This window comes from Onychostruthus taczanowskii, unplaced genomic scaffold (genome assembly GCF_017590055.1).
Source record: "Onychostruthus taczanowskii isolate IOZ18803 unplaced genomic scaffold, ASM1759005v1 scaffold34, whole genome shotgun sequence".
Classification (NCBI taxonomy): Eukaryota; Metazoa; Chordata; class Aves; order Passeriformes; family Passeridae; genus Onychostruthus; species Onychostruthus taczanowskii.
In genome coordinates, this window is record NW_024500794.1 from 2,790,418 (window position 1) to 2,816,210 (window position 25,793).

The following is a 25,793-nucleotide window of genomic DNA, read 5'->3' on the forward strand; positions in this document are numbered from 1 at the left end:
GTACCCATCTCCTCCAAGGGAACAGGAAAAATGTGCTGGGCCAGATGCAACTGAGCCATGGCTTGGGATCAGGCTCTGGACCACCCTTCCCGTAAAGTGGTGCCCTCCCAGGCTGAAGCAGGCTCAGTTCATGCTTCTCAGAGCTGCTGGCTTGTGTTGCTGCCTGATTCCAAGAGTGACTTTTCTAAGAATGAAACAAAAAGATATTAAGATTTTTAGTCCAGAAGTCTTTAAGTGGCATAAGCCAAAGTTGTGCAGCTGGTAATTACCACCACCCAGGGGAGCCTAGGAAGATGCCTTTCTTTTTTCTAATTACTACAAAGCCTTTCAATTTGATTAATTCTTTCCTTAATGCATTTCCTTGTAATTTGTATTTGTGAAGATGCTAATGGTAAATTAGACAATCTTTCCTGTGAAAAATACATTCTGTTCTCTCTATAAGCTTAGTCTCTGGTGGCATCTGTGCATTCTTCATCACCCATCCAGGAGATGCTTTCAAAGCCAGGTGCTGATCCTGTCCTTTCTTTCAGTTCAAAGATGTTGCTTGAAGCAGAACTGACAAGTACCTGTAACACAGGTACAATGGACAAAAGTGTTGTCCATTTCTCTGTGCTGCAATGGTTTGGGTCAGAACAGACTGAAACACATTTGCTACCTGGAGCTGTTTCATTTCCTTTGAATTGTGCATATTATTCCAGCCAGGGAAGTCAGATGCCAAGGAGGTCAAGGGCACCACAGCCTCCTACAGTAATGGCACAAGTTGGCCTGATAGGATGAGTGGGATCTCTTACCATGATTTGAGCACTGGCTGCTGTGTCACTATCTCATGTGACATTGCAAGGCCCTCAGATGAGTGTTGGGGGTGGGGTATAATAATTAAAAATATGTTTCTCCTCAAAGCCAGAAATCCTAGCATTGTTAAGCAGAAAAATATTTAGTGTGAAGGCAGAATTATCCTGCCTATCATTGCCCATGTCCCAGCTCTGCTTAGAGAGGCCAGGCTGCTCTCCCTGGGAACACAGCTTGCAAGGTGATCTAACTTCATTGCTGGGCACCATTTCAAACTAAAGATGGACTGTGAGGGTGAGTAGATGGTCTGTAATGCTGTAATGGCCCCTGTGTACACCTGGGTCCCATGAACTAAAAGAGCTTTGATGCGCACTGAAAAATAACCACTCCCAACAGAGCCAAAGGGGTGGCATCAGAAAACTTGTTCCGAGATTTTTTTTTTTTCAGTTTTTTTTTCTGGAGGAGGGAGAAAACAAGAGGGAGGCAGAGGAGTCTAAGGGGTAGGCACACATGGGAGTCATGGCCTTGCCCCATGGAGAGAGGGCAGGATGCTAATGGAGCAGGGCAGTGGCTACTCCTGCAAGTTCCCTCCTTCCCAGAACCCTGTCTGCACTTTGCTTGTTGGTGCTTTCCCAGTCGAAGGCTGTTGGGAATTACTGTAAGATCATCAGGAACAATAAATCCATATTCTGGCTCTTAGAGTAGCTTCCAGAATTGAGAGACTTTTTACCCAAGTTTTGCTATTTATTAGAAAGCTCCCCCATGGTCTCTTCTCTCCTTTTTGGCAAGAGAATTGAGCATTAAATCAATCGAGCTCATTTGTCTCAGCTCGATGATAACAACAAGATGCTGATTTCAAGAGCAAGATCCTGGATCGGTGTTTGTGCTTCAGAGAGACATTGCCCTCTAGTGACTAGAAGGCAGGCTGTGTAAAAAGACAAAACATCACGAGTTTTGTACAGTTTTATATGCCAGAGCAACACATTCAATTGAAATTTCTGACAGACGGAGCAATGCTGACTGTGGCAAGGGCTGAGAATACAGCAAATACTTATGGAAAGCAATGAAAAAGAGATGGAGAGAAAATGGTCATCACATTCCTTCCAGACATTCTGAACAAAGAACTTTTGATTAAACTTACTTCAAGAAAGCCTGTATTTGTCCAGATGCTCGCTTTTTAAAAAGAAAAATTATAAATATGAAACATAAAACTTCTTCTGTAGCCAAAACACAATGTGGTATCTCTTTTTGGAGGAAAATCTTGGGATGAGGCCATGATTTTGCAGTCAGGCTTGGTGTATAAGTGAAAAGCTATTTGCAGAAAGTTTACTGTGGTAAGAAATGTGACAAATATATTTGGCAAGTTTGGTTTTTTTAATAAGAGGCCTCCTGCACAACTCTCCCACAAGCACAAAAAACTGCCTCACAACAAAACCCCACGCACCCAAGCAGACCTGCGCGAGATGATGTAAGATAGTATCTCAAAGATGTCTCTGAAAGGAATTAATTCTTGTATTCAACTGCTTCCATGAACACATTAGTCCTTTCCTCAAAGCCTTTTCCCTTTGCCAGCGTCCAGCTGTATCACATCTTGCTGTTCTGGAGCAAAAGCTGCAGGACTGTTCCTATGTCTGTGGTCAGTAGTAATGTAGCTTCCATGTTTCAGTGGTGGTAAGGATACTTTCTGCAGCAGCTTATGCTAGCTGATGCATTTGCTTGTGTAAACAAGAAGAAAATAGAGTAAAAACTGATCAGACTTGGCTCAAAGAAGGGGTTCATCGTTCTGTGGTTATTTCCTGGCTTTGCTGAGTCATTCCTGGCTGTAAGAGGCTGCCACTTTGGCAGAGCAGCGGAACATTCCATGTCACGGCAGTGCAGCACACGGTGCATGCCCATGGCTTTGCTTCACAGCAGGCTGTGAACCTCAGGAGCTGAGGACTCTGGTACACAGCTGCATCCAAGTTAAGATGTCACCACCGAAACATTTCTTTTTCACCCAGCTATAAAGAGAGAAATTCTTCAACAGCAACAACTAAATCCCTAAAGGACCATATATCAGAACAGTAAAATATCAAATATCAAATTTGGGATTAACAGCTCTGAATGTTTTGCACTGTCCTTGAACAGTTTGAATTGTTTTTGCCCTCCTCTAACTTCAGAAGCCAGCCCTTCAACCATAAGACAAAATCAAGATGAAACAGGAGACATTACTTCATTGCCACAGCTGTCTGACTCTGCCTGGCAGATTGGCATCTCCTTGCGCTTTACTGGAACAGCTCAGCTCACAGGAAACAGGAAAGCCACACTTGAACAGGAGGTGTCATCATGAAACTGACACTTGTGTCCCATTTAGGGAGCCTGGAGTACAAAGGCTTAGCAAGAGAAGTTAACTGTTTGAAACAGCTCCACACAATGCAGTTACCCACGTGGAAAGGAGACCTGGAAGGTATTCCGAGGATCGGAGCAATGCGGTGCCATTTACATGGTGGGATCAGGTCTGCACGTGGTGAGATCTGATGCAGGAGACACAGGACCACGACCAGACCAGGACCACACAGCTGGGATCTTTTCTGACCCATATCTGCTCTGCTCAAAAGACTGTAGAAGACAGCCTGCTCCAGAGGCAGAGGCTGTGCTGGAGTACCACAGTCTGCCACGATGGGGAGATGCCACGCCACGGATGCGCCTCATGCAGCTCCCTGGAGCATGGGATGCAAATCCCATCTCTGCCAGCCCCCTTGGCAAAGGACTTGTTTACTTTCCTGCACAGATGTGACAAAAAAACCCCACCAAACCAAATCCAAAATCCCCCCTATCTTGGTTTAGTTTCAGCGATTTAGTAACATTAAACCCAACATTCTTTATATTAATTCTAAAGCTCTGTTTTGAAATACTAAAATTAATTTTGTTTTGAAATATCCACAAAATTAAAAGCACTGGGGGTCTTGGAGCTAAGAGCCTTTGAAAAATACTCTCCTTCTGCACTGCACCCAAAAATATGTTGGTGTAAATAACTAGGGAAGGACCTGCTCCTAGTCCAGTCTGCTGGATAGAGCCTGGGATAGGAGTGAAATCTGCTCTGTCAAAGCCCCCTGATTGTATGGCACTAACACAACTGGCAAAGGCAAACATGAAAAAGACATATTTGAAGCAATTGGAAGAAAAATGTAAGTGGAGGAGAGAAAAATGAAGAGGCAAAACCCACTGTTCCTCTTCTTGCTTCCACTGAGCTCTTCAACACTAGCAGCATGGTTAAATTCCTACTGGATTCCTACTGGAATAAGATCTCACTGAACTGAATTTCCTCTGAGAAAGCTTCCAGCTTCCAGAACACCTTGGAAATGTTCCTCTGCCCCTCTGCCCCTCTGCAGAGCTGGCCTGTGAGGTAAGCAGGCAATTAAACCCGCTGTCCTTGTGAGAAAGGCGACTGCGGCAACAATACATGTGCTAGGTTACAGAGGCAGCAGAGCGAGACTCCTTTGTGCTGCCTTTCAGCTTAGGTGCCACAAGACTGGAGACACAGAACAAGGCAGTTGCCTGCTCTGACTGACACACAAAGTTGGGTTTCACTGGCTGTAGCTTCCAGGCAGGCTGTCACTGTTGAAAGCAAATTAGATCAGCTGGGCATCAAGTGATACCTCCCATCAGTTTTCACCGCCCACCGCTGCCAGCTCCACACTTCTCTTTAGCGCTGCATGTGCCAACTGTCTCACAGAGCCAGCTGCAACATCTACTGGAAGGACACGGGGAGCAACCACAGGTGGGGAGAGGAGCTGGGGGATCCACTCGGGGCTGGGGTGAGACCTTTGCCTGCCTTAGTCCAGGCAGAAGACAGGGTTCTCCAAGAAGACTGCCAGCTTGCTGGCCATCAGGTCCAGGTCACTGGTGTTGGCATATTTGAGCAGATTGGTGTTCTTGAGAAAGTAATGCTTGAGGAAGTGCTGGCTTACACACTTGTGCAGCTTCTGTACCAGCCTCAGAAAGGCTTCAGGGAAGCAGCGCCAATCCTTGGTGCGTGGGTATTTTTCACACGTCCAGAATAGCACTGTCTGCAAGAAGCAGATGGGAGAGAAGATGTGTTAGAGGTTCTGTTGAGGGCTCACACAGCTTACTAAGGCACTTTTAGTGCTGGTAAGTGGCTGACAGCCTTGGAAATCACAGAGACTCACGCTGCTACCTCCCTGTGTTAACGTTTCTGCAATGGAGGGATCCCAACTGACCAGGAAGAAAAGCTTGCAGGTGCCTGGTTAGGATCTCTCTCCAGAAGTGCCACTCTCCACTGACTGAGCCAGGAGCCCAAGGAAAATGATCTCACTAAAATAACCTTGGCCTATTTGCCATCCTCCAGCAGGAGGCTCTGTAGAAATGCCAGGCATTTTAAGCTGTAGAAAATGACCTACTATGCAAGGGTAGAAGCCAGTAGATGCAAGGAGGGACAGAGCATAATGAGATCAACATAATTATTTGTTAGCTTCAGCTGTATTTGTGCTGTAGATACACAAAGATCTGCATCCTAAACAGACTGAGATTCCAAGAAGCTATTGCAGGTGCAAGGCTTGTCTTCTGGTCAAATGCTGCCTGTTTTTTTCTGACATGTGATACTTCATGTCTTATGTTCTATTCCTCCGAAATTACTTTATGCAGTTTGACATTTGAGAAATACATAGTTGAAATAACAAAATGCATATGATTGTTGCTCTTATAGTATTATTTTTACACTGCCTATGTTGCATTTTCTCAGACTTTCCCATGACTGACAAGAATTTTCTCAAGGAACTTAGACTTACTGTGCCAAAAAAGCCATACTGACTGCCTTGGTCAGCCTGAAATAACTTTTTAAAATACAAAATCACCTATTTGGTGTTCAATAATTCTGCTGAGTCCCTTAACTGTCCTCTGAATCCCAATTTTTTTTTGCGAATTCGGCTACCCAAAAAGAGACTCAGAGACATTTTGAGAGTGGCAGAACCACAGACTTAAACTTGTCTATTTCTACAGAGGTAGAATTTCATCTATGGTTGTACTGCTGACAAATTTATTCTCAAACAGTTTTTCAAATGTGAAAAATTTTTGTTCACAGCTGCAAAAACCACAAAGCCTTTTCTTGAATGTCACCAGGGAACAAAGACATAGTGAGGAATTCAAGCTGTAACTCTTCTGAGAGCTGCTCCTTGAAGACTTGCAGAGCAGTTACCTTCTGACACACTAAAACTACTTCAGCAGGCAGCAGTTACAATGAAGTTTCCCGAGGCAAGGAAAACAGTGCTCCTTTTTCAGTCAGGTGCCCAAACAAGTGATTTATCCCCAGCACTTATGTCCCTAACTGCCAGCTCTCTACCAACAGCACAGAGTTGGCTTTCAGAATGCACCTAGATCTTTTTGAAATTCCAGATCTCAAACTTCATTCCTATGCAGGTAAGCAAAAGAAGGGCAGTTACATGGTCCTCTCTGGCTTTCAGAGCTTCTGGGATACAGATTTCCTTTGTCACAGAGGATCTTGTTTAATCCTAATTGTCGGATACCTCTGACAGGGGGAACCTGAGAATGTGAAGAAACTTAACACTAAGCCTCTGTTCAACTGCTGGTTCAACCACTGACTGTTTCTCTCATTTTTCTTTTCTTTTTTTCCTATTTTTGTTTTTAATGTGAATAATTTTGAAAATTTTTTCTGTCTGGTAAACCAATTCTCTCTTGCTATAAAAGCCGGAACTATAGTTACAGTAAAGAACTGAAGAGCTTCTGAATAGTTTCTTACTTTAATCAAGAGTCCATGCAACAGCACTTCCTGCACATCTGCTCCCTCAGCCAGGGAAAAATGTTGTTCCTAATGGTTAAATGGTTTTCCATTTTGTCTTACATATGACAGTTTTCCCACCAGGTTGTTCTTACAGGCACTGAGGAGTTTTGCATTCAGCTAAGCTATAACCAGCCTCATCATTTTTTTTTTTCACTCCATCTTGACTTAGAGTAGTGCCATGACTGTAACAGCATTTGATGGTCACCAGCTTTTTCTTTAGGAGAAATCTTAGCATTGCATCTGGTTTTGGACACCATAAGATCAGTAACTACTGTAGGAACCTAATGGCTTGAAGCTTCAAGGTGGGAAAAATACAGCCTCTCCCTGGCAACTCCAGGAGGATGAAGTCTATCAAATGGTGCTGCCCATTGGTGTCTGCAGCTGTCAGATGTGGGGACACAGTCATAGCAGAGTCCTCTCTCTCTTCTTCACAAATCTTGTTTGAAGCCATCTTGAACCCTGAAATAGGTGTGAGGAGGCTGCCACCATGCCTTTAACTCTTTCTCTCCTTTTTACCCCAAGTGAAACACCACCAGAATTGTAGTTTGCATCTAATTCATTAATAATGCTCAACTAAGACAGTTTTGTTTGGTGCATATCCACAAAGAAAAAAATCACTGTCTTCCACCAGAGCCAGAGATGGATATAGATGGCTGGGATAGTCAAGAAGCAGGAAGTAAGTGTGCAATTACAGACAACAGTACAATGGGAAGTCAAAACACAGCAGGGGCCTCGACTCTATTTATGTTGCTGCAATCATAATGTTCCTAAAGGCCCTGGTTTCTTATTGAAGTTTGGAACACATATTTAGTGAACTCCTTGCCACCACAAAGCAATGAAAAGGTACAGCAGTTTTGAGAGTTACCTCAGAAGTTAGACAGATGCTACATTGGCTTACACCACAACATTCTGACATTACTGGATGGAAGCCACTGCAACAGATCCTGTGACTCTGTGTAGGTATCAGGGTGATGCCTACCTGAAGGTGATAAGCTGTGATGACAGGCTTATTCCCAGCACACCAGACATCTTCCTTCATCTGCCTCATGACCCTGAAGCACTTCCTGCGACAACCACCATCTTCATCAAGTCCCTCCATGAGGATGTGCTCAGCACGGGAGAAGCACAGCTGCCAGTGGTAATTAGAGCGGGCTAGGAGGTCGAAACCCAGCGACTGTGGAACAACAGGGGAAGTGTGACAGCAGATCAGAGGCAAACTTCTTCCAGCAATGTAGACTGAGGTTAACAAAAGCATGTGTGACACCTCTCAAAGCCTACTCTAAACAGGGTTAGCAGAGGCAGCAAACATGAGGTGCGCTCCCATCTTAATTCTTAGTTGAGTAAACATGCATTTTGCATTGTTTCCTTGTGTGCTGGTATTGGTTAGTGCAGGGAGATCCTGTTCTAGAGCCATCAGGCACAGTACCAGCAGTGCCACTGAAGCAGAGGCGCATAAGAGGGGAGCAGGACTGGAAGGTGAAACGGGACCTGTAGGAACTTGGCAGATGGGCTGAGCTGAAGTGCCAGAATCCAGCCATGAGTGTTGTATGGAAAGATGGGATTGAGCTGGAGGGAAAACTGCAAGACAGAAGCCCATTTGCTGAAGTCTTGCATGAGGCAGAGCAAGAATGATGCACGTCAGAGCTGTGTGATGCAGGCAGAACTGTTTGCTAGAGACTCATGCAATAAAAAGTTAACTCAGATTTTTTCTATAGAATTCACCACTGTAAGGGGGGAAAACAAAATCCAAATAAATTCCAACAGAATATTTCGAGACATTGCTTCTCTCTTTAGAGAATATATATTCTAACCCTACTGGCATCACCATGCAGTTCTTCCTTTGGTAAAACACTATCAGACACCTGAGAGATAGATTCCATTCCAGAGTTAAGGGTGTTTTTTACAGTGTTTACCTTGATGCATTGCACTTTTTCCTGAGAAGGCCAACGCTTAAGGCAACGAGGCCACCGGGCTTTCTCGGGCCAGCACGTTGGAATCTCCACAGCAGGGACCAGCTCCACCTCAACCTGGGATTCTGATGTCTCCACAGCCAGCCGGACCACTGAGCTGAAGCTCTCCAGCACTGTCACTTTACCTGTGAAAGAACAACAAGAGAAGAAAATATAGATAAAAAGGTCTTTTTCCACAAGCCAAGCAAGAGGCTGTCTAGACCTTGCAGCTCTATTGGTCTCTCTTAACACTTTCTCTTCAATAATACATGAAGAATGTAAGAAAAACCTAAATCTATGTAAGTCTATCCTGGGGAATGAGAACAGGAAGGTGAAAGAACAATGTTCTTAACTTTACACTCAATTATCATGCCTTTTTTTTTTCCTTTGTGGATCCTCTTAAACCCTAGGATCAGGTTCTTAAAGCTAAACAAGTGGTGCAACCTCACATTTCTAATGGTACACTACAAGGAGATCACTGCAGATTGGAGAGGACCAGATGAACACTTCCTATCTAAGGATGTTCTTCCTCCTTCAGAGAACCTGAGATCAGACCCTTGCCAGATCACACTCACCACTGCCAGTCATTCAGAATGTTTTGTGGGGTATCTGTAAAGTTTGTTTCTAGAGATGCACTTGCACAGAATACCAGAATTTATGGTCTGTTGTGCAGAGCAGTCACACAGAAAAGGCTAACTGCTACATCACTGCGAGTGCTGAGTGTTAAGAAGAGTTAGTTCCAAGGTGATTTGGAAGAAAGAAGTTTCCTCAGTGTGAAAGAAGAGTGGCTCATCTCCAGGAACAACATGATCTAAGAGTACAGAAAGGAAAGCAAGCTGCAACTAATGGACTTTGTGGGATGTTTCCTGTTGGTCCAGTTGAGTTCATGGAAGAAGTTTCTGTCCCAGTGACTGTGGCAGGATCATTGTCCCTTAAGCTCTGCCATCTGAGCCAATTGCATGTTCATCCTCCAACTCAGTGAAGTGAAAGCCTGAGCAGATGAAGATAAGCAGTTTAAAGAGCAGTGTGTTATCCCACCTCATTTTGACTGGCATGGGCTAAGGAGCAACTCATGAGCTGAATGACCTTGCAAAGAGTAGAGTCCATCACAACCAGAACTTTATAAACCTCAGAAAATCTATGTGCTATTTCCTTGCTGAGCCAAGCCTGGCATCAAAACAGGAACTGGTCTATTCCCAAGCTCCCGACAAGGGTCCCTAGCAGCTGAAAAGTGTTAGAGCAACCACCGTGTCAGCATGTAAATATGTTCATGTCATTTCCAAAAGCATTGCAATGCTTATTCCTATTTTTCCACTAATGAAAAGTGAGACACTTCAAAAAATTATTTTGCTGGTGCTGAAAGAATGAAAAAAACAGAGAAGTGAAGAAATCAGTGAAGTTTTTCTGTAACTTTAGCCATACTGTGGGATGAAGGAAGTCCATTTTTCACAGAAACAAACAAAAATGGTAATTGCTTCTCCTGACTTCATCTTAGCTTATCTCCTCCCAGAAGACCTTACAAAAAAGGCACCAGAATCATCAACATAAACACCACTCTCTGGGGTCTCTGCAAGTACCTTTCCTGCAACACTCAACTTTTACTCAAGAACTTGATATGACTGCTGCCCAACACAAAAACTTTCACATAAGTAAAGCCTCAGAAGCAAGCCTGTTTCAGCTGCTCTTTCCAGCCTCAATGGTGAAATATCATTCCTATCCACCTTTCCATTCCTATGATAACAAGTATTTCCTGAAAAAAATGCCATTGTCTAGCAGAGTTGACTTTAACATTTTTTTTTCCCTGTGACTACAATTAAGAGTGTGATGAGTGGAAATACCTTCTATTGCTCTGAAATACAGAAGACTCATTATGCTACTGATTAATAAAGTCATTCCTGGAAACATGCTGTGGGAAGAGGTACCACAGGAGTAGCTTGGACACTGGGGAAAAGAGCACTTGTCCAACATTTGCTTCAGTAGAAGCCCTTCTACTTAGTTCCCACCATTCCATGCTGGAAAGCTGTGGGCAGCTTTAGCTGGGCAGCCCAGAGCATTATCCGCCCTATAAATATCTTCAAACACGTTCTTCTCAGACGTACACATCTTTCCAGTATCCAATTTTCCTATACACCTTCCTTAATAATTTAAATATATTGCACGTGCTGTAGTAGAGAAGGATTGTTTTTCCCAAACAAACTCCTAAATGTTCTAAAAATCTGGGCTGCCTCTTAGCTGAATTGCAAGGGTGATGTTGCTGGAGACCCTACCCAAATTCCTAAGAAAGGAGTAACATCTTGGGTACAAAGAGCCCAAGAACTACTGAATTCTACCTTCAATGTAGGTCTGTGTCTGGCACTACAATCACTTGAAGGCTTCCTGGTTTGGGAGAGTTTTGCTCAGCTTCTGACCACGCAAGGCAAACACTCTGTGTGTGTCTGGTTTCCCTCACACCTGTCCCCACCAAACTCACTGGAGAGGTTACAGGAGACAATCGACTTCTCCACCAGCTCCCGGAAGACGATAAGGACTTTAGCTGGAACCAGATCACCTTCGATGTTCACATCCTCTTCATGCCACTGCTGAAGGCTTTTTGAGAACTGCTCCACCTCCAGCCACTGATGCAATTCCTCAGGGTCGCGCACGGAGGAGAGGAGCTTGGCTCCATGCACGGTGTAATAGCGCCAGTGCCGCACCTGGCATTCCCTGTAACCGGTCAGGCCACGCAGAGGAACTGTGATGAGGAACTGGCTGGGTGCTAGGACCTGGGAGAGTTCAGAGAGATTGAGAGAGGAGACAAGGGCAGATCCATGAACTAAAGTAAGGAAAACAGGGTAGAGGAAGTACTAGGTAAAACTGGGGGCTTGGAAAAGAAGGACAAACCATGGTATGATGGGACTAACTGAACACAGCCAGGGTTACCTTGGAGGCATGCAGACTAAAAGGAAATTGTCTCAGAAGGTGTCTGATGTGAAGCTCTTAGAAGATAAGAGCTCACTGGCTGATTTGCCACCACAACTGCAATGCTTTCCCCCTTCTCTTGTTATTTCTACTCTGTAATGCCATGAGATGTAATAACCAGCAGCTTCCAAGGAGCAGAAAGGCATGAGAGAAGATGCTTTGATATCCAGCCAAGGGAAACCCAAATAGTGCTAGCTATTATCTCAGAATTGTTACTTGAGATAAGCCCAGAGTCCAATACCAGTAATAACTATGGCAAAAAGTGCACCTTTCTGATCTCTTTCAAATTCCACTACAGACAGTAGCAAAATAAGGCTATGGCCTGTTAATTTTACAAGTGTTTCACTCTGTTTGACTGACATTTAAAGGGACAGAGACATAAGGCAAGTGACATGCCTGAGCCTACAGAGGCAGTGTCACTCCCAGAATCAAGTCAAGGTATTGGCCAGCTGTAATGTATGGAACTGCATCTCCTGATGAGCATGACAGAAACAGTGTAAGGATGGAGGCAGCAATCAATAGACAAGGAAGCCTTAAACAGGCTTGTTTGCAAGCCAGTTCATTTGCCTCACTTGGGGAACAACCATTTTCCAATAAAAAACAGTTCTGAGACAGTATTTGCAAGGAAAGAATGAGGTAATTCAAATACCACAAAACATCATCTGTCTGGCCCAGGGCATAGACAGACATGTCCAAGTGCTACTTTGGAAGCATCTGGCACTTGTGGTTCCAGAAGGGGTGTTAAAAGTCCTTCAGATTTTTACCATGTTGGTCTTAGGAGCTTTTCAAGTCCTCTTGCTACCAAGCCTAACTTACAGTGGCATAAGTAAGGTGAAGCTGCTGCATGAGCATGATGTGAAGTGACAGCCACTGCTGCGAGGTGGTTACACCCGTGGTGAACAAAACACGCTTGTCACTCTCCTGTAATTATCCAAAACACTCTGGTACCCTTCCTCAGCTCAGCTGATTTAAAGTATTAGCACAGAGGTGCCAGGGCCCTGAGGGCACTAACAAGCTTTATTGTCCCTAAGCAGCCTTTCTGGGACTTCTATCCACACCTTCTGCCCATGGGTCTGAGACCCCCATTTCAGGTTAGCCCTGGGCTCCAGTGAGTGGGGGAGTGGCGTGACCTCAGACCTGACTTACCAGCAGAATTCCCTGATGATCCAGAGTCTTGGCTGACCCAGCTGCCCTCCTTGTGTCTGTCTCACTTAGGGACCATAGGGCAGGAGCTGCCTTGCTATGCTCCCCTCCTGCCTCTCTCTCTCTCTCTCTCACAGGGAGCAGCTGGTCTTCTCGGCTCGCTGGCAAGAGATTTAGAAAATAAAAGATGGCCAGCCAGAAGCACAGAAATAGCAAGGAAAACACCAGGATGCTGCTCTTTTATCAAATATAAACCATAAAGGCAGGAGGATGCTGAGAGGATGACACTGAAGATCAAGCTAACCTGCATACTTCAGGTTTGGTGGGGCTGAGAAATCCTGTGGGAAGCTCAGAAACAGGGTAGTAGGCTCCATAAGGAAAAAATACAACGGCTGTCATGCAGTTACTGCTCCTCTCACAGCCTCAGCCACATTTACAGGTAAACAACCAACCCAACCCAACCCAAAATGCTGTCTTGTGTGCACTGGCACCCAATAGATTGCAAAGGGAAGAGCTGCACATGTTATGTGAGTGCCTACAAATGCGAGTCACAAGCGTTCTCCACCTGGGGCTTGCCAGAAAACAACAGAATGCACAAGGCTGGGATTAACACTGTAAAACTGGGCAGTTGGTGTCTTCTTGGCCTAAACAAATCCCAGTCCCCCACCTATGCTCTGTCACACAGTGGTCTCACACACTATGTGTAGGCCATGGGCCCCAGAAAGTCACAGACTCGAGCAAGGGTCTCCAATACTGGAGCATGTAACTTGTGGCCAGTTCTGCTGTAGTAAAATCCTGTCTAGAGTATGCTGGGCAAATAAAATGCAACCTCATTCTTGTGAACCCGGCCAGGCTGTTCCAGGGAGACAGAAACATTAGGTTAGAAAGAAAATAATTATGCTTTGAGGAAAAAAAAAAATCAAGTCTCTTGTGCAGAGGACAAAAAAGTCATGGAAGGATCAGTTTGGTGGGTGAAGTTGTCTGGAGAAGGGGGTGTGTGAGGAGGAAGCAAGCACAGGGATTGTCAGGCACCAGGAAGGCTTTGTACCTGGATGGATGGGTGGAATGGGCGCTTCCTCCGAAGCATAGCTGACCACTTGGCCAGTAGAGCTGGCTGATCCTGAGAGAAGCAGAAAGGAAGACAAGCACACAGAATAGAGAGAAAGCATGTGCTAGGTCATTCATTCACAGAGCAAAGCTGCAAGCTTCCCTGGATTCTTGGAGTTTGTTAAAAGAAAATCCCCCCATTGCCCCCACCTTGATTAAACACTTGGCAATGCCACTGGGCAGTGCACTACCAGTGATTAGTCTGGACCTCTTTATTATAATTTTACTGAAGCCTCCACAGCTTTTGTATCAGCCCTGCACAGTTGACAGCTCCAAAAATGGTGGGCCAGAACAAAAACAAACACTTAGAACTTTTAAAAATGAAATAATCTGTTTTGTTCTTCTGAATTTTCATTCAGGTTTTTCATTAAAGCATGACTTTTTGTTATGTGGGTCACAGGAAAACACTGAATATCTAAAGATTTTTCTTAACTATTCTCCACTCAGCCCTTCATATTAAGAAGGGATCTTGAAGCTTCTCAACAAATATAGATCTCTCATCATGTTAAATTGATTCCTTTTAGCCAGAAGCTGAAAGTTCTGAAAAATCCTGTAGATTTACCCGACAGAAAAAAACATGTGAAATTAGACATGGAATAATGAATACATTGCCTTTCTCAGGACACAAGTCTCCTCTGTGTTGAAGTATGTCAGCAACAGTATTAAAGTTTCCAATTTTTGGAAGTAGACAGTCCAAACCAAAATAATTTCTCATCAACCCATTGTTTGGTGCCCCACACATACAGGACAGGTAGGTCCTCCTAGTGTTACTTCCACAGATTTGTAACACTGGGTTCAGTTAAGCATGAACAACAAATCTGCACTTTTAAGGAAATAGATTTTGAGGATTTCTTTCAAGCAGAATTTGTTCAGATCTGCATACTATATTGATGCTCAATAGATTGCCCTGGTGGTTTTGTTCTGCTTTGCTTTCCAGAGCAACAATTTTACCCTGACCCTGATCCTGTCAGTCCTTATTAGCCAGGCAGGTTTGTTCCAGCACAAGAGGTAGCTGGCAGAGTCTGGCACTAAGGAACTTGTGGACCAGGATGTGGCACTGTTTTACGTCACTGTGGCCATACTTATTGACAAGACCACATGCTCTGGGATACACGAAATCCCAGAAAAGCTATGAATCTGAATGTCTTTCTCCCAGGACAACAGCCACATTTCAGACTGGGTGATTATATTTTGCCTCCACCTCCATACCCTTCCAGAACCTTCATACAAAGACTTCTTCCCTTTCAGTCCCAGAGAGCTGCAAAAGTTGCCTCGTGCTTTTATGTATTTGCTGTGTTTTGATCTGTAAATGGCTGTGGTTCAGTATAATGGTATTGACATTAGTATTTCAACTAGTTCAGATGACAAAAATTGTTTTCATCTGAAGTTGCCATTGCTGTGATTGTTCTTGTGTCTTTACTAGTTACTTTTGTGTAATGGAGTCATAAGTAATAAGCAGCCTTCTTCTGTCACAGCTGGGACAGGGCATTATTATTTTCACGTCTGAAGGTCTAAAACAGGGAGGCATTTCACTTCTCCCACTAAGAATTTTTTTTCCTAATAAAAAAGAAATTCTGATCCACGACAAGGAAAAACTGTATTTTTCAGAAGGAGCTTTCTAATGTTTATAGCAGAAGAAGGATTTTTAATTTTTCTTTCATTTTTTTTTTAGTGAGTTGACAGCTTTTCCACCTGTGAAAAATATGGGTCATAACTCATTAAGGCATGAGCATGTTTTCTTATGTTATTGCTGCATAAGTTTTTTCTTTCTGTCTCCCAAAGAGCTTTGGCTTCTGTTTGTGGATTGACAGCTCTGGCAATAGATGCTGTTTGTAAACACAGCAGCTGTAAGAGGCTCTGCCTGATTTACCCATCTCTGTTCAGTGCTCCTCTGGCTGTGAGAAGTCCATGAGTGAGTGCCAATGATCCAGTCACTAGAACTCCACAGTGAAGTGTCTGTGGTGTTTTGGGTGAGGTACCTGCCCATACAAACACTTACATAATGGAGAGATCACTTTCTGGTTGCCTACAGGCTGCCAGAGAGTGCATTAGAGCTCTTGTTCATACCTTAATGTTCTCATTGTGAATGCCAGAGTTGGAGATAGCCTGGAATCGCACAGCCTTGTAGCTGATTTCTGCGGTCAGCTGCTGGATGATTTTCTGCACCTCCTCCACCGCTTTGGAAACCAGATAATGCCGTCTTTCCACCTGTCAGTTCCAGAAAAGACACTTCATGTTACAGGTAATTGCAGTTTTTGTCTCCAGTGGGAAGCAGACAAATCAGCTTAAGGCATCCTGAAACATTTGTGCTTGTGCTGCACTGGGAATAAAAACTGTCCCCCTGTGTATTGGAACCAATTTACTGTGAGACAGAGCTGTGAACACCAAAGGGTCAATATTCAAGACTATTAAGCATTAATTGATATTTCCATGCCAACACCACTGGATGGAAGGAAAGGAGTTCATTACACAGACAAATTTGTTATCAACTACAGCTACAGTCTCAATTCTTCATCCATTTGATCCAGAATACCCGTTACTCCCCTGAATATGGTAGCCATTCTCAAAGTCAGGATATGTTCCATTCCAAGAGTTGACAGGACATCAAGAGTTACAGATCTGTCCATAGTCAGGTGGTAGATATATGTGGTATAATTTAGATGCCTACCTTATACACTGAAAGTATCCACACTGTCTTTATGGCTGAAGTTCAGATGAGACTCTACTCCTAGACAGCGTGAAAGCATCTTTCCAAAGCTGGTCCCGTTGGGAGCTAGGTGTTTGTGTTGCTTAAAGGGTAGTTCTTCAATTCAGGAAGTAGTAGCATAATGAATTATTGAAAATTATTTCAGTGAAATGTCTGAGTCTTGGGAGAACTGAGGTGAAGGGTGGACAACTCAGAAAAATATAAGATGAACCTGAACCTTCACTAATGACTAAAAATGAAGGGAGCATAGGGGGACTGTCACAATCTGAACAAGGAGATTCAACAAGAGGAATATGAAGGAAACATGTTAGTAAAGGACATTTAATATTTCCCAAATATCCTTACACATTTACCAAAGTGAGGAGATTCAGCTACTGTTAATGAAGTTCATGAACATATTTGTCATTACTCATGCAATGCAGAATTACTTATGCAGAGTGAAATATTAAGACTGTTTACTGTTCTTTTTTGGATCCTATGCTTCATCTCATTTGGTTGCAGCTTTTGCTTTCTTCTTGATTCTTCTTTTTCCTCACCATATTCTACTGAACATCATTGTTTGCAGGCAAGAAAAAAAAATCAGAAACGGAGTTCATCACTTGGCTAAAGTGAAAGATAAAGCATAAAGCAATTATAATGAAATAAATGATAATAATTAATAATGATAATTATTAATTAATAATGATAAAGCATTTGCCAGTCAAACATAATTGCTACAGTCTTTTGTTAGTATCAAAGACCAAAAGGAAGCAAAAGCCTAAATTAAAAATTCTGTATTGTGAGGGTGGTGAGGCCCTAGCACAGGTTGCCCAGAGAAGCTGTTGATGCCCCATCCCTGGAAGTGTTCAAGGCCAGAATGGACAGGGCTTTGAGCCCTGGTCCAGTGGAAGTTGTCACAGTCCACGGCATGGAAATTGCACTATATGATCTTTAAAGCTGCCTTCCAACCCAAACCAGCCTATGGCTTTCTAAAATTCCTGTGTCCTATTCACTCAGCATCTTCTTCAGCACTTGAACAACTCTCTTTCCTCTTTTAAAAAATATCATTGACAAGCATTTCTTTAAAAGTCCTTTTGGACACCTTTATGTCAAATGTTGAACTAACAGCCAAAAACACTCAAGTGTGTTGAAATGTGTCCCCAGAGCCTGGAAGGGGATAAATAGATTCACTTCTTCACACAAAGGGACTATTCAATGGACTAAAGTGGACTAGTGCTTGCCTTACATCCATTAACCCATGAACAGCAATTGACTAATACTGAACTTGAAGATGAGCAGAGTTTGAATACCTTCCTCCCTCAGACAACAAAGTTAACAGTACTTTTACTAAGCCTGAATAGCTTTTGGAAGAGAGAAATATGTCAGACAACAGCACCATAATCCCTTGACTCATCCACACTTGACATCCTGTTTCTTTGCTACCTTAACACCATGTAGTCCTTTACTTTTATACAATGTCCTTTAATTTCCCTAGTAATTCACCGTCCTCCTCATTCCAATTCATCCTTTTCTCTAAGAGCAGTTTTAGCTACTTACATGTACTAAAAAAAAAACAACCAAACCTACTGAAAAATTTTAGCCCATGTTCATTTTCACCTCCTCATCTCAGCTTTCATTTATGGCACTTCTCCATCTGTATCTCTACTGTATCTATTTTCTCCACCTTATTTTTGTTCATCCAGAACAACTCCTTAGAACAGTCCAATAAGCTTGACAGGATACCTAATGGTTTCTTCAGCCAGTGAATGGTGAGTTCCAGAGAAAGTTGTCCATGTCTAAGACCTTTCAGACAAAAAGTAGACTTTTTTTAAACTGAAAAGTATAAAAAGGATACAGTCTCACAGTGGGTCAGCTCAAACGGAGACTAGAGTGCCCTCTGTATGCAGTGCTCATGCTCTGCTCTCTCTAAGGGGCACCTGCTGGAAACATTTCTTGCCACCTCCAGTATCCAGGGAGAATCCATTCAATCCAGCCCGGCCTCATTTAATTCTGCCTTCATCACCTACTGGCTAGGCTACAGCAGTTGTTATGAATTCTTTATAAGAGTATGCACTCAAAAAAACAGTTGAGGGAGTACCACTGAACTCCACTTTCCATGGGTGCTCCCCATCACTGGAGCAGGGATTAAAGAACAATGGGCATGTGACTGACAGAGGGTGCTCACTATAATTAGCTAACCATAAGTAGCTCCCTAATCATCCTGTTGGAAAATATAACCTTCCTACAGAAGGGAGGGCAAAAAAATCAGAAAACAGAAAGTGAGTCTGAAGAGCCAAGGCATTTATCTTAGGTACTTCTAGTACCAGCACAGACACACTGGGAGAAAAGACATTGTAAGGTCTTTGCTGGACAGTCACTTCTGTGACTCACTGGCCTTCCCCTTACCAGGTCTTAGGGAATTGTGCTAAAACAAATGCACAAAACCTGAATAACCAAGTCAATTAAGGTTTTATTAAGGAGAAAGGAAGCAGGATTGGGATTCATTAGGAACTATTAAGATCATTTGGGTTTTCTCTTATTTACCCAGCCACATCCACTCCATAGGCATTCGAATTTTTCCTTTGATGAGTGGCTTAAGGATGAAATCTCTGGTATTATAGAGATTATTGCACCAGGTGGTTGACCTGTTTCCAAAAACAGGCAGCATTTGATAAGCTGAACTGCCTGAAGCTGGACAAGAGACTCAGGAGCAGGCAGAAACTAAGAATCCATCAGAGCTGGAGGGCTGCTAGAAAACAGACTTCCAGTATAACCTAAAATATTGGCAACTATGAGCCTCATTTAACTACAGTCTGCTTCTGTTCCTTGTACTTATCGCTGTCATATGAGCATTTTCCTGAGCATGGCTTCCCTCTGTTCCCTCCTTTGTAGCTCTTCTTTTTAAATCTTCAGAGAAACATTCACTGTTATAGCTCACTGAAGAGATTCACATGGAATGATTTTCCTGTGCTCAACACCGCATGCCTGAAGAAGGTGTATTTCTGGGACCTCTTTTATACTTGCCACAGAGAAAACAAACCTTTCTTACCAGCCTCTTCATTGTACTAGAATATGTGATCCTTTACAGAAAATAAAGCCTCACACTTTCTCATTTTGAAATTATTTGTCACTTTGGTATCTTGCATTTTGTTGGGGAAAGCAGACTATAAAACAGGATCTAGCTAAGTACTGCCACGAAACATGTCAGCTTTAAAAAATGTTATGGCTCACTTAGAACTTTTATTAAACAGTATTGTTTCACAGAAGATTTTATTCTGTTTTATTTCATTTCATAATGGGGGAAAAATTGAGTGTTGGAATATCTTATAAAATAGAAAATGAGATTCCAGTCTGCATGTGCTAATGAGACATGTTATTTTAATCATGATATATAGAGAAGTATCCTAAGCTGAGGTGACAGACTGATGACTGAATTCTAACAATATTGGTCTGTCTCTGCAGTTCCTACATGAATCTTTCTTAGAGGCAACGCCTGGTGTCGGTCTTGTTTTGGTCAAGCCAAGACCACCAGACAGGGAGAGAGGCAAGGACACTTCCTTAGATTGAAATGCTGGCAATTACAGCTAGCCTCACATCTGGAATTCCAGATCAGGAACAAAAATTCAGGATACCTAGGAGAAGAGGACAAGCACCTTGAAAATTAGGCTACCAGGAGATAAAATTCTGCAACAGAAACCTAGAAATCTCATTAGAAATACAGCTCTCATGAAACATCACCCAATCTTGTCTCTGAAATGAAGACAGGAGGCGAGCAACTAACTGTTAAATTTGGCACCCTTCAGAACCAACACCTAGTGTGGGAGACAGAAAATCTGGTCAGATAAAGTCTTACCTTGCTCTGGATGTAGATTTCTACATCTTCATCTGTGAATGGTTTCATGGCAAGATGGTCTTCGCTGCTCTTTAAAGTGTGAATTCACTCTTCACTTGTTCACCTGCCTCTGGAAGTAGAGGAACACTCAGAGAGAGCTGCTCAGAGCCTTCTTGCCCTGTGAAGCTCAGATCACCTAATATCTCTGTGCTGTGGATGAGTAAGAGAAGATAGAAGCAAGGAAGCATGCCTATTTTTAATAATTTTCTTTTTGTGGTCTGAGCTACAATGGTGGCATCCAGATCATTCAGAAAACTATCTCCAAATATTATTCTCTAAGCTCAATTATTATTATTCATCTTACTGCTTTTAAATGGTGGATCTTGCATGCAGGCATACACAAAAATATCCCAGCAACTGCTCTGTGTCAGGGCAGATCTGGAAGTGCTTTTCAGATTGCAGTGCAGCCCCAGTACATTCATGCACAGCATTATCACTCTGCATGCCACTTGTACGTCCCTGCCTCGCTAGACCTTCACTGCATCCTTTCCTAAATGCTCTCAGTTATTCCTTGTTGACTAATCCACTCTCTTTCCATCTGAAAATGCAGGGGTATTTTTACACTCAGATCATTCACTGGGGTTGCAGTCTGCAACCCCTGTTCCCCTCTCCTCCCCTCTCCTTATATCTCCTCTCTCTCTCTGGCTGTATTGACAGTAAATATTATACAGCCTGTCCCCTCCTGCAGCTTGCTTCGCTTTCTTTACAGTAAACAGACAGAAAGCTGCCTCTCGTTTTCTGCCAGCAGCTCAGCTAACAACCCCATATGGATGATTCAGAGGCAAAAACAATTGATCAGGCCTCATTGATCCAGTGAAGCTTGGTGGCTTTTAGAAAGAAGGGTACATCAGCACATGGAAGGGAGTGACAGAGTATAGAGATGAGATCCCATGCTGCTAAGCATTCCTTATTAAGGAAGGCACACTCCACTTTTGGGTAAAATCACTATTTCCCCCTGGAAAACGAACTTTGACATCGCTTGACCAATTTACTGCCTCTGCAGCAGCTGGCAAAAGGCAGCACCTGGGTGAGCACAGGGTGCTACTTCAGGAGAGGCACTGTTGTTGCTAGTTATCCTTCATTACGTCCTTCATTAAGTCAAATATGAAGTATATTAATTTAACTAAATAATTGGAGCACAAATACCTGCAGGACATCTGCTTCCCCAGCCCCTACAAAGCAAACCTTTCTCTGTGAGACAGCTGCCATTGTCTTTCTGCTGAGGAACTTGAGCACTCCTTCACAAAGACATGTAGGCATTTACTTCCCAAACCAGGTTCCACTAGATTGGGCACTGAAAAAGATTTTCTTGGTTCCCTAAAGTTTAGGGACTCATACCACATTTTTGCTCACTTCAAGACTTACTGGATATCTTTCCTCTGAGGGGCCAGCAGTTTATGTGAGCTCTGCTAGGGAAACCAGATAAAAGGCAGGGTCTGAAAGAAGGTAAGTGGAATAATAGGCTGGAACAGAACTTGTAGGGGCTGGTTGGATGGGATTATATCCAAGCAGAGTGTACAAGAGAGGAGAATTAGCCTTTTAAATGGTCAGATGCCATTATTAGCATGCCCCTAAAACATTAGGTCCCTTGCACCCCCTCAGATAGCCAGCTGCACATACAGCAGATAACTTCCTTAACACTCTTGACACCACCACACATTAATACTCAGAACCTCAGATGTGTATTATGAAGCAAGGAGAGATTCAAGGGTCTCTCTCTCCTATAAGGTCTCTCCTTGTGACAGCTGTCCAGAGACATGGTGCTGGCAGAGAGATGAACTGGTTTTGGTAATTTTTCTTCTATATAATAACATATATTAATAACATATCTTTTATATAGTAACGTATCTTATATAATAACATATAATAATATATTATTATTATTATCATTATTATCATTATTATCCTTATTATTATTATCCTTATTATTATAATCTATCCATTATTTCCATCCTATAAGTAGCACATATTATGCTACTATTTGGCTGACAGTAAATACTACAACTGATACAGGCCTTTACACCACCAGCAATCAGCAAAATACAGGTTAGAGTGGTATGGGAGGCAGCAGCCAGTCTTGACCTCACAAGAACTTGTGTTCATCACATGAGGACCAAATAGCATAGAATGCAGCAGAAAAGTAGAGGCAGATGGCCATGTGTGAAGAGGGAATGTTACTGTGGGAAAAGCCTGCATCAGAAGGAAAGAGTAAAGAGAAAGGACAGAGCAGAAATCAGAACATCTGCGTAGATAAAAGAGGATGTAGACACAAATTGGGAAGAATCCAGGCTTCTCCAGTGAGGCCTACTGAGCTGATATAGTGGTACTGCCGAGAAACCTCCATCGGATGGGTCCTTCTCAGGAACCTTCTACCATGACAGTGCTTGTATACAGTAAGGCTAAGGTGGAGAAAATCTGAGATGGATCCAAGCTCCAAAGGCTGATAAACACAGTCTCCTGAGAAAATATTTCCTCTGAGCCTACAACAACTTAATTCCCCAGGCACACCAGCAAGAGGGAGTGAAGAATGGCTATTTCTTTTTCCTCGCTCTTCAAGAAGCACGGAAGGAAAGAAGGAGAGCATCAAGAGGATGAAGCCAGGCTCTTCTCAGTGGTTTCAAGCATCAGGACAAGAGACAATGGGCAGAAACTGATGCACAGGAAGTTCCACCTGAATATGAGAAAGAACTTCATGAATGTGGGGCTGATCAAGCAGTGGAACAGGTTGCCCAGAGAGGTTGTGGAGTCTCCCTCACTGGAAATATTCCAGAACTGTCTGTATGCAATCCTGTGCCATGTGCTTTGGAATGACCTTGCTTGAGCAGGGAGGTTGGACCAGATGACCCGTTCTTTTGTGAAAAGCTCACAATGGCTTCATGGAGATAAAAAGCACTCTGCTGAAGCCAGGCAACCATGTGAAGACAAAACCACAAAAGGTCTCTCCAGTCCCAGTTAGCTCACAATCCATCAGATATCATGGACATGAGCACTATTGAGAGCTTTTGGACTTGATAAATTTGGCAAATTGAACTCCCAAGTATACTTGTTTCTAAGGAGATTCTCATCCACACTGAGAATGGCTATCTTTTGACACCTCTGAATCCCTTTCTTTTCTAGTGATTGTTAGAAGTGCCTTAAGCCCCTGCTAGGGTCTGGGCATATTTTTGAGAGAGTTTCTCCAGACAGTTCTTGCTGAAGCACTGCAATTTTCCTTCCCTCTTTGGTGGTGTTTCTGAGAAGGTTTTCAGCATCACACACACCCAAATTCTGCTTGAGGAGCATCCATTGATTTATAAACTTTCAAATATTTTCAAGCCACACATCAATACTTTGCTTTTCTCAAGTCCCAGTTCCCTGCCTGCTGATCTGTGTAAGATCATATGGAATGACTCAGCTATATTACATCACCCCACTTATATTATTTCAGTTCCCATTTCATAGTACCTCGTAATGGAGTTCAGATGGTGGCTAATTTCCTTTGTACCTGCATCTTCATTTACTTAGCAGTACTCTTTTAAGAGGACTTAGAATTTCCTAGTATCTGCAAAAACACTGAATCTGTGGTATATAATTTTCATTCATGCTGTTGGCAATGTGCAGGACTGAATATGATTTTGGATCTGTGAAACCCTTGTGAAAGTATTCTGTGAATATATGCCTTGAATGGTATTAGATTGGCTCTTGTATGCTCTGAAGATGCCAATTACTGATGCTTTCCATGCTTGCTTGGCTCTCCTTTCTTCACTTTTCAGTTTCACAGATATGACAAAGACATTTCAAACCTACAATCAAAAGTAATATGAACTGTGAACTGCACAACAATAAAGAAATCACCAACATCTTGTAAATAAGAGCAGCAGTATTAACTGCACAGGGTTGTCCAATATTGTGCCTTTTTCTGTTGGGCAACTATTTAGAAAAACTATTCATACGGAACAGTGAGCATGTATTAAAAAGCCTCTGCTAAATCACACAAATGAGTCAGACCAATGTACCACTTGTGACTCACAGATGATCTGCAGTGGCAACAAATATGCCCTGTTGAAGATGCTGCCTTCCAGATGAAATACAACCCTGAAATTCTAGTTGCTAATGATGACCCATCTCCTCTTGCTCTAATTACCGGAGGCATTAAGTCTGTTGCATTAGCTGAAGCACGTACTTGGGTCAAGACAGACTACTAAACCAAATGATCCCAACAGATTTAATAATCTCTGACAGTTCTCTTGCCTTCTTAAACTGTTGTCCCATTTCTCCCCATTAGTGGATTAAGTGACTGTGCAAAATGAGTAATTGTAGCTCGAATCCCCTATAACATTTATGCTGTGACAGTCGTTAGAACTGTTCAGTCTCCATTCAGAGGATAGCAGCATAACATAATCGGGCTTTTTGGGGGCAAAAGTTCTGGGAATTTATTTGGGTTTTCTTCCACTTTGTCTTTTAACAAGTTGATATGAGCAAAGGGGATACTTCAATGACAAATGCCTGGGATGGACTAGAGGGAAAAGAAAGTCCTGCTAATTCACTGTGACAGCACCAGAATCACACATGGGTGCCAAATTGAAATGCTTCTCCACTCATTCTCTCCCATTACCAATCAATACTTGGCAGGCTCAAAAATGCTCCAAATGCTTATGCTGCTTGTTCTCACTGCCTCACATTCTCACATTAGCCTTGGGCCTGCACTTCATATCAAGCAAGTTAAAGGTTTATATCCTTTCCAAACTAAGAACAGGATTGGATCAAGTCCAGTCATTTATAAAACCTGGTATCTTTTTTCCATTCGTGGTCTTACCAGACACATCAGAAAAAGGCAGACAGCTTTTGCTAGAAATGAGTTCTCATAATCTGGGAAGAGATTTTCAACCCCAAATTATTTACAACCTGAATGTTTTCAGGCTGCAGTGTAGTATTTCCAAAGAACGTGATCACTGCAGGATCACCAGCTGAGGATGTGGGAAATTCTGAAAAATGCTGAGATTATAATGCTGCTACCCACCACTGACCAGCCTCAGCTAGGAAATTCATCAGAATCCAGTCCATTTTGCAGCTGCTGTTAAGCATCAAGCCACTGGGCAACAAATATAAATCAAACAGCAGTGCTTCTAGTATTGCCAACATCACTGGGACCATGTGTGGTGATGTGTCCAGGGCCTGGAAATTTCCAAGTTTAAAATGGTCAGCTCAGAAGATGGCAGGAGAGGCAGAAAGCTGGGAGTCCTGGCTGCATCAGCTCTGAGGCTTCCAGGAGAGTTTACTGAGATGTGGGACAGGAAAACTGGCATTTTGAGTTCTAACTCCATGTACTGTCCTCCGAAAGTTCACTGAAATAGTGCAAGTTCAGTGCATGATAATTTAAACATAAAATATTCCACTAGACCATTTCTGTGGATATTTTTCCTCTGTTTTATCCATCACTAAACTACAACTACTGTTCTGCTGTTTCAATCAGGATGTCCCACCATCTTGAAA

The 25,793-nt window shown here is 42.9% G+C and overlaps 1 protein-coding gene across 2 annotated transcripts in view; it reads right to left on the minus strand.

Annotated features, from left to right (window-relative positions):
• Window positions 1-2,020: 2,020 nt before the first annotated feature.
• Window positions 2,021-25,793, minus strand: part of MAB21L3 (mab-21 like 3) — a 35,054-nt gene continuing 11,281 nt past the window's right edge. The window contains exons 2-7 of one of the 2 annotated variants that reach the window (XM_041411049.1): window positions 20,283-20,391; window positions 15,811-15,951; window positions 11,006-11,297; window positions 8,500-8,681; window positions 7,566-7,760; window positions 2,021-4,838 (exon numbers count right to left, since the gene is read on the minus strand). In XM_041411049.1, coding sequence (XP_041266983.1) covers window positions 4,605-4,838; window positions 7,566-7,760; window positions 8,500-8,681; window positions 11,006-11,297; window positions 15,811-15,951; window positions 20,283-20,330 — 1,092 coding nt within the window. In that variant the 5' untranslated portion in view covers window positions 20,331-20,391 and the 3' untranslated portion in view covers window positions 2,021-4,604. Of the gene's footprint in view, window positions 4,839-7,565; window positions 7,761-8,499; window positions 8,682-11,005; window positions 11,298-15,810; window positions 15,952-16,909; window positions 18,454-20,282; window positions 20,392-25,793 lie in introns of those variants that run through there. The other variant, XM_041411050.1, reaches the window with a different exon arrangement.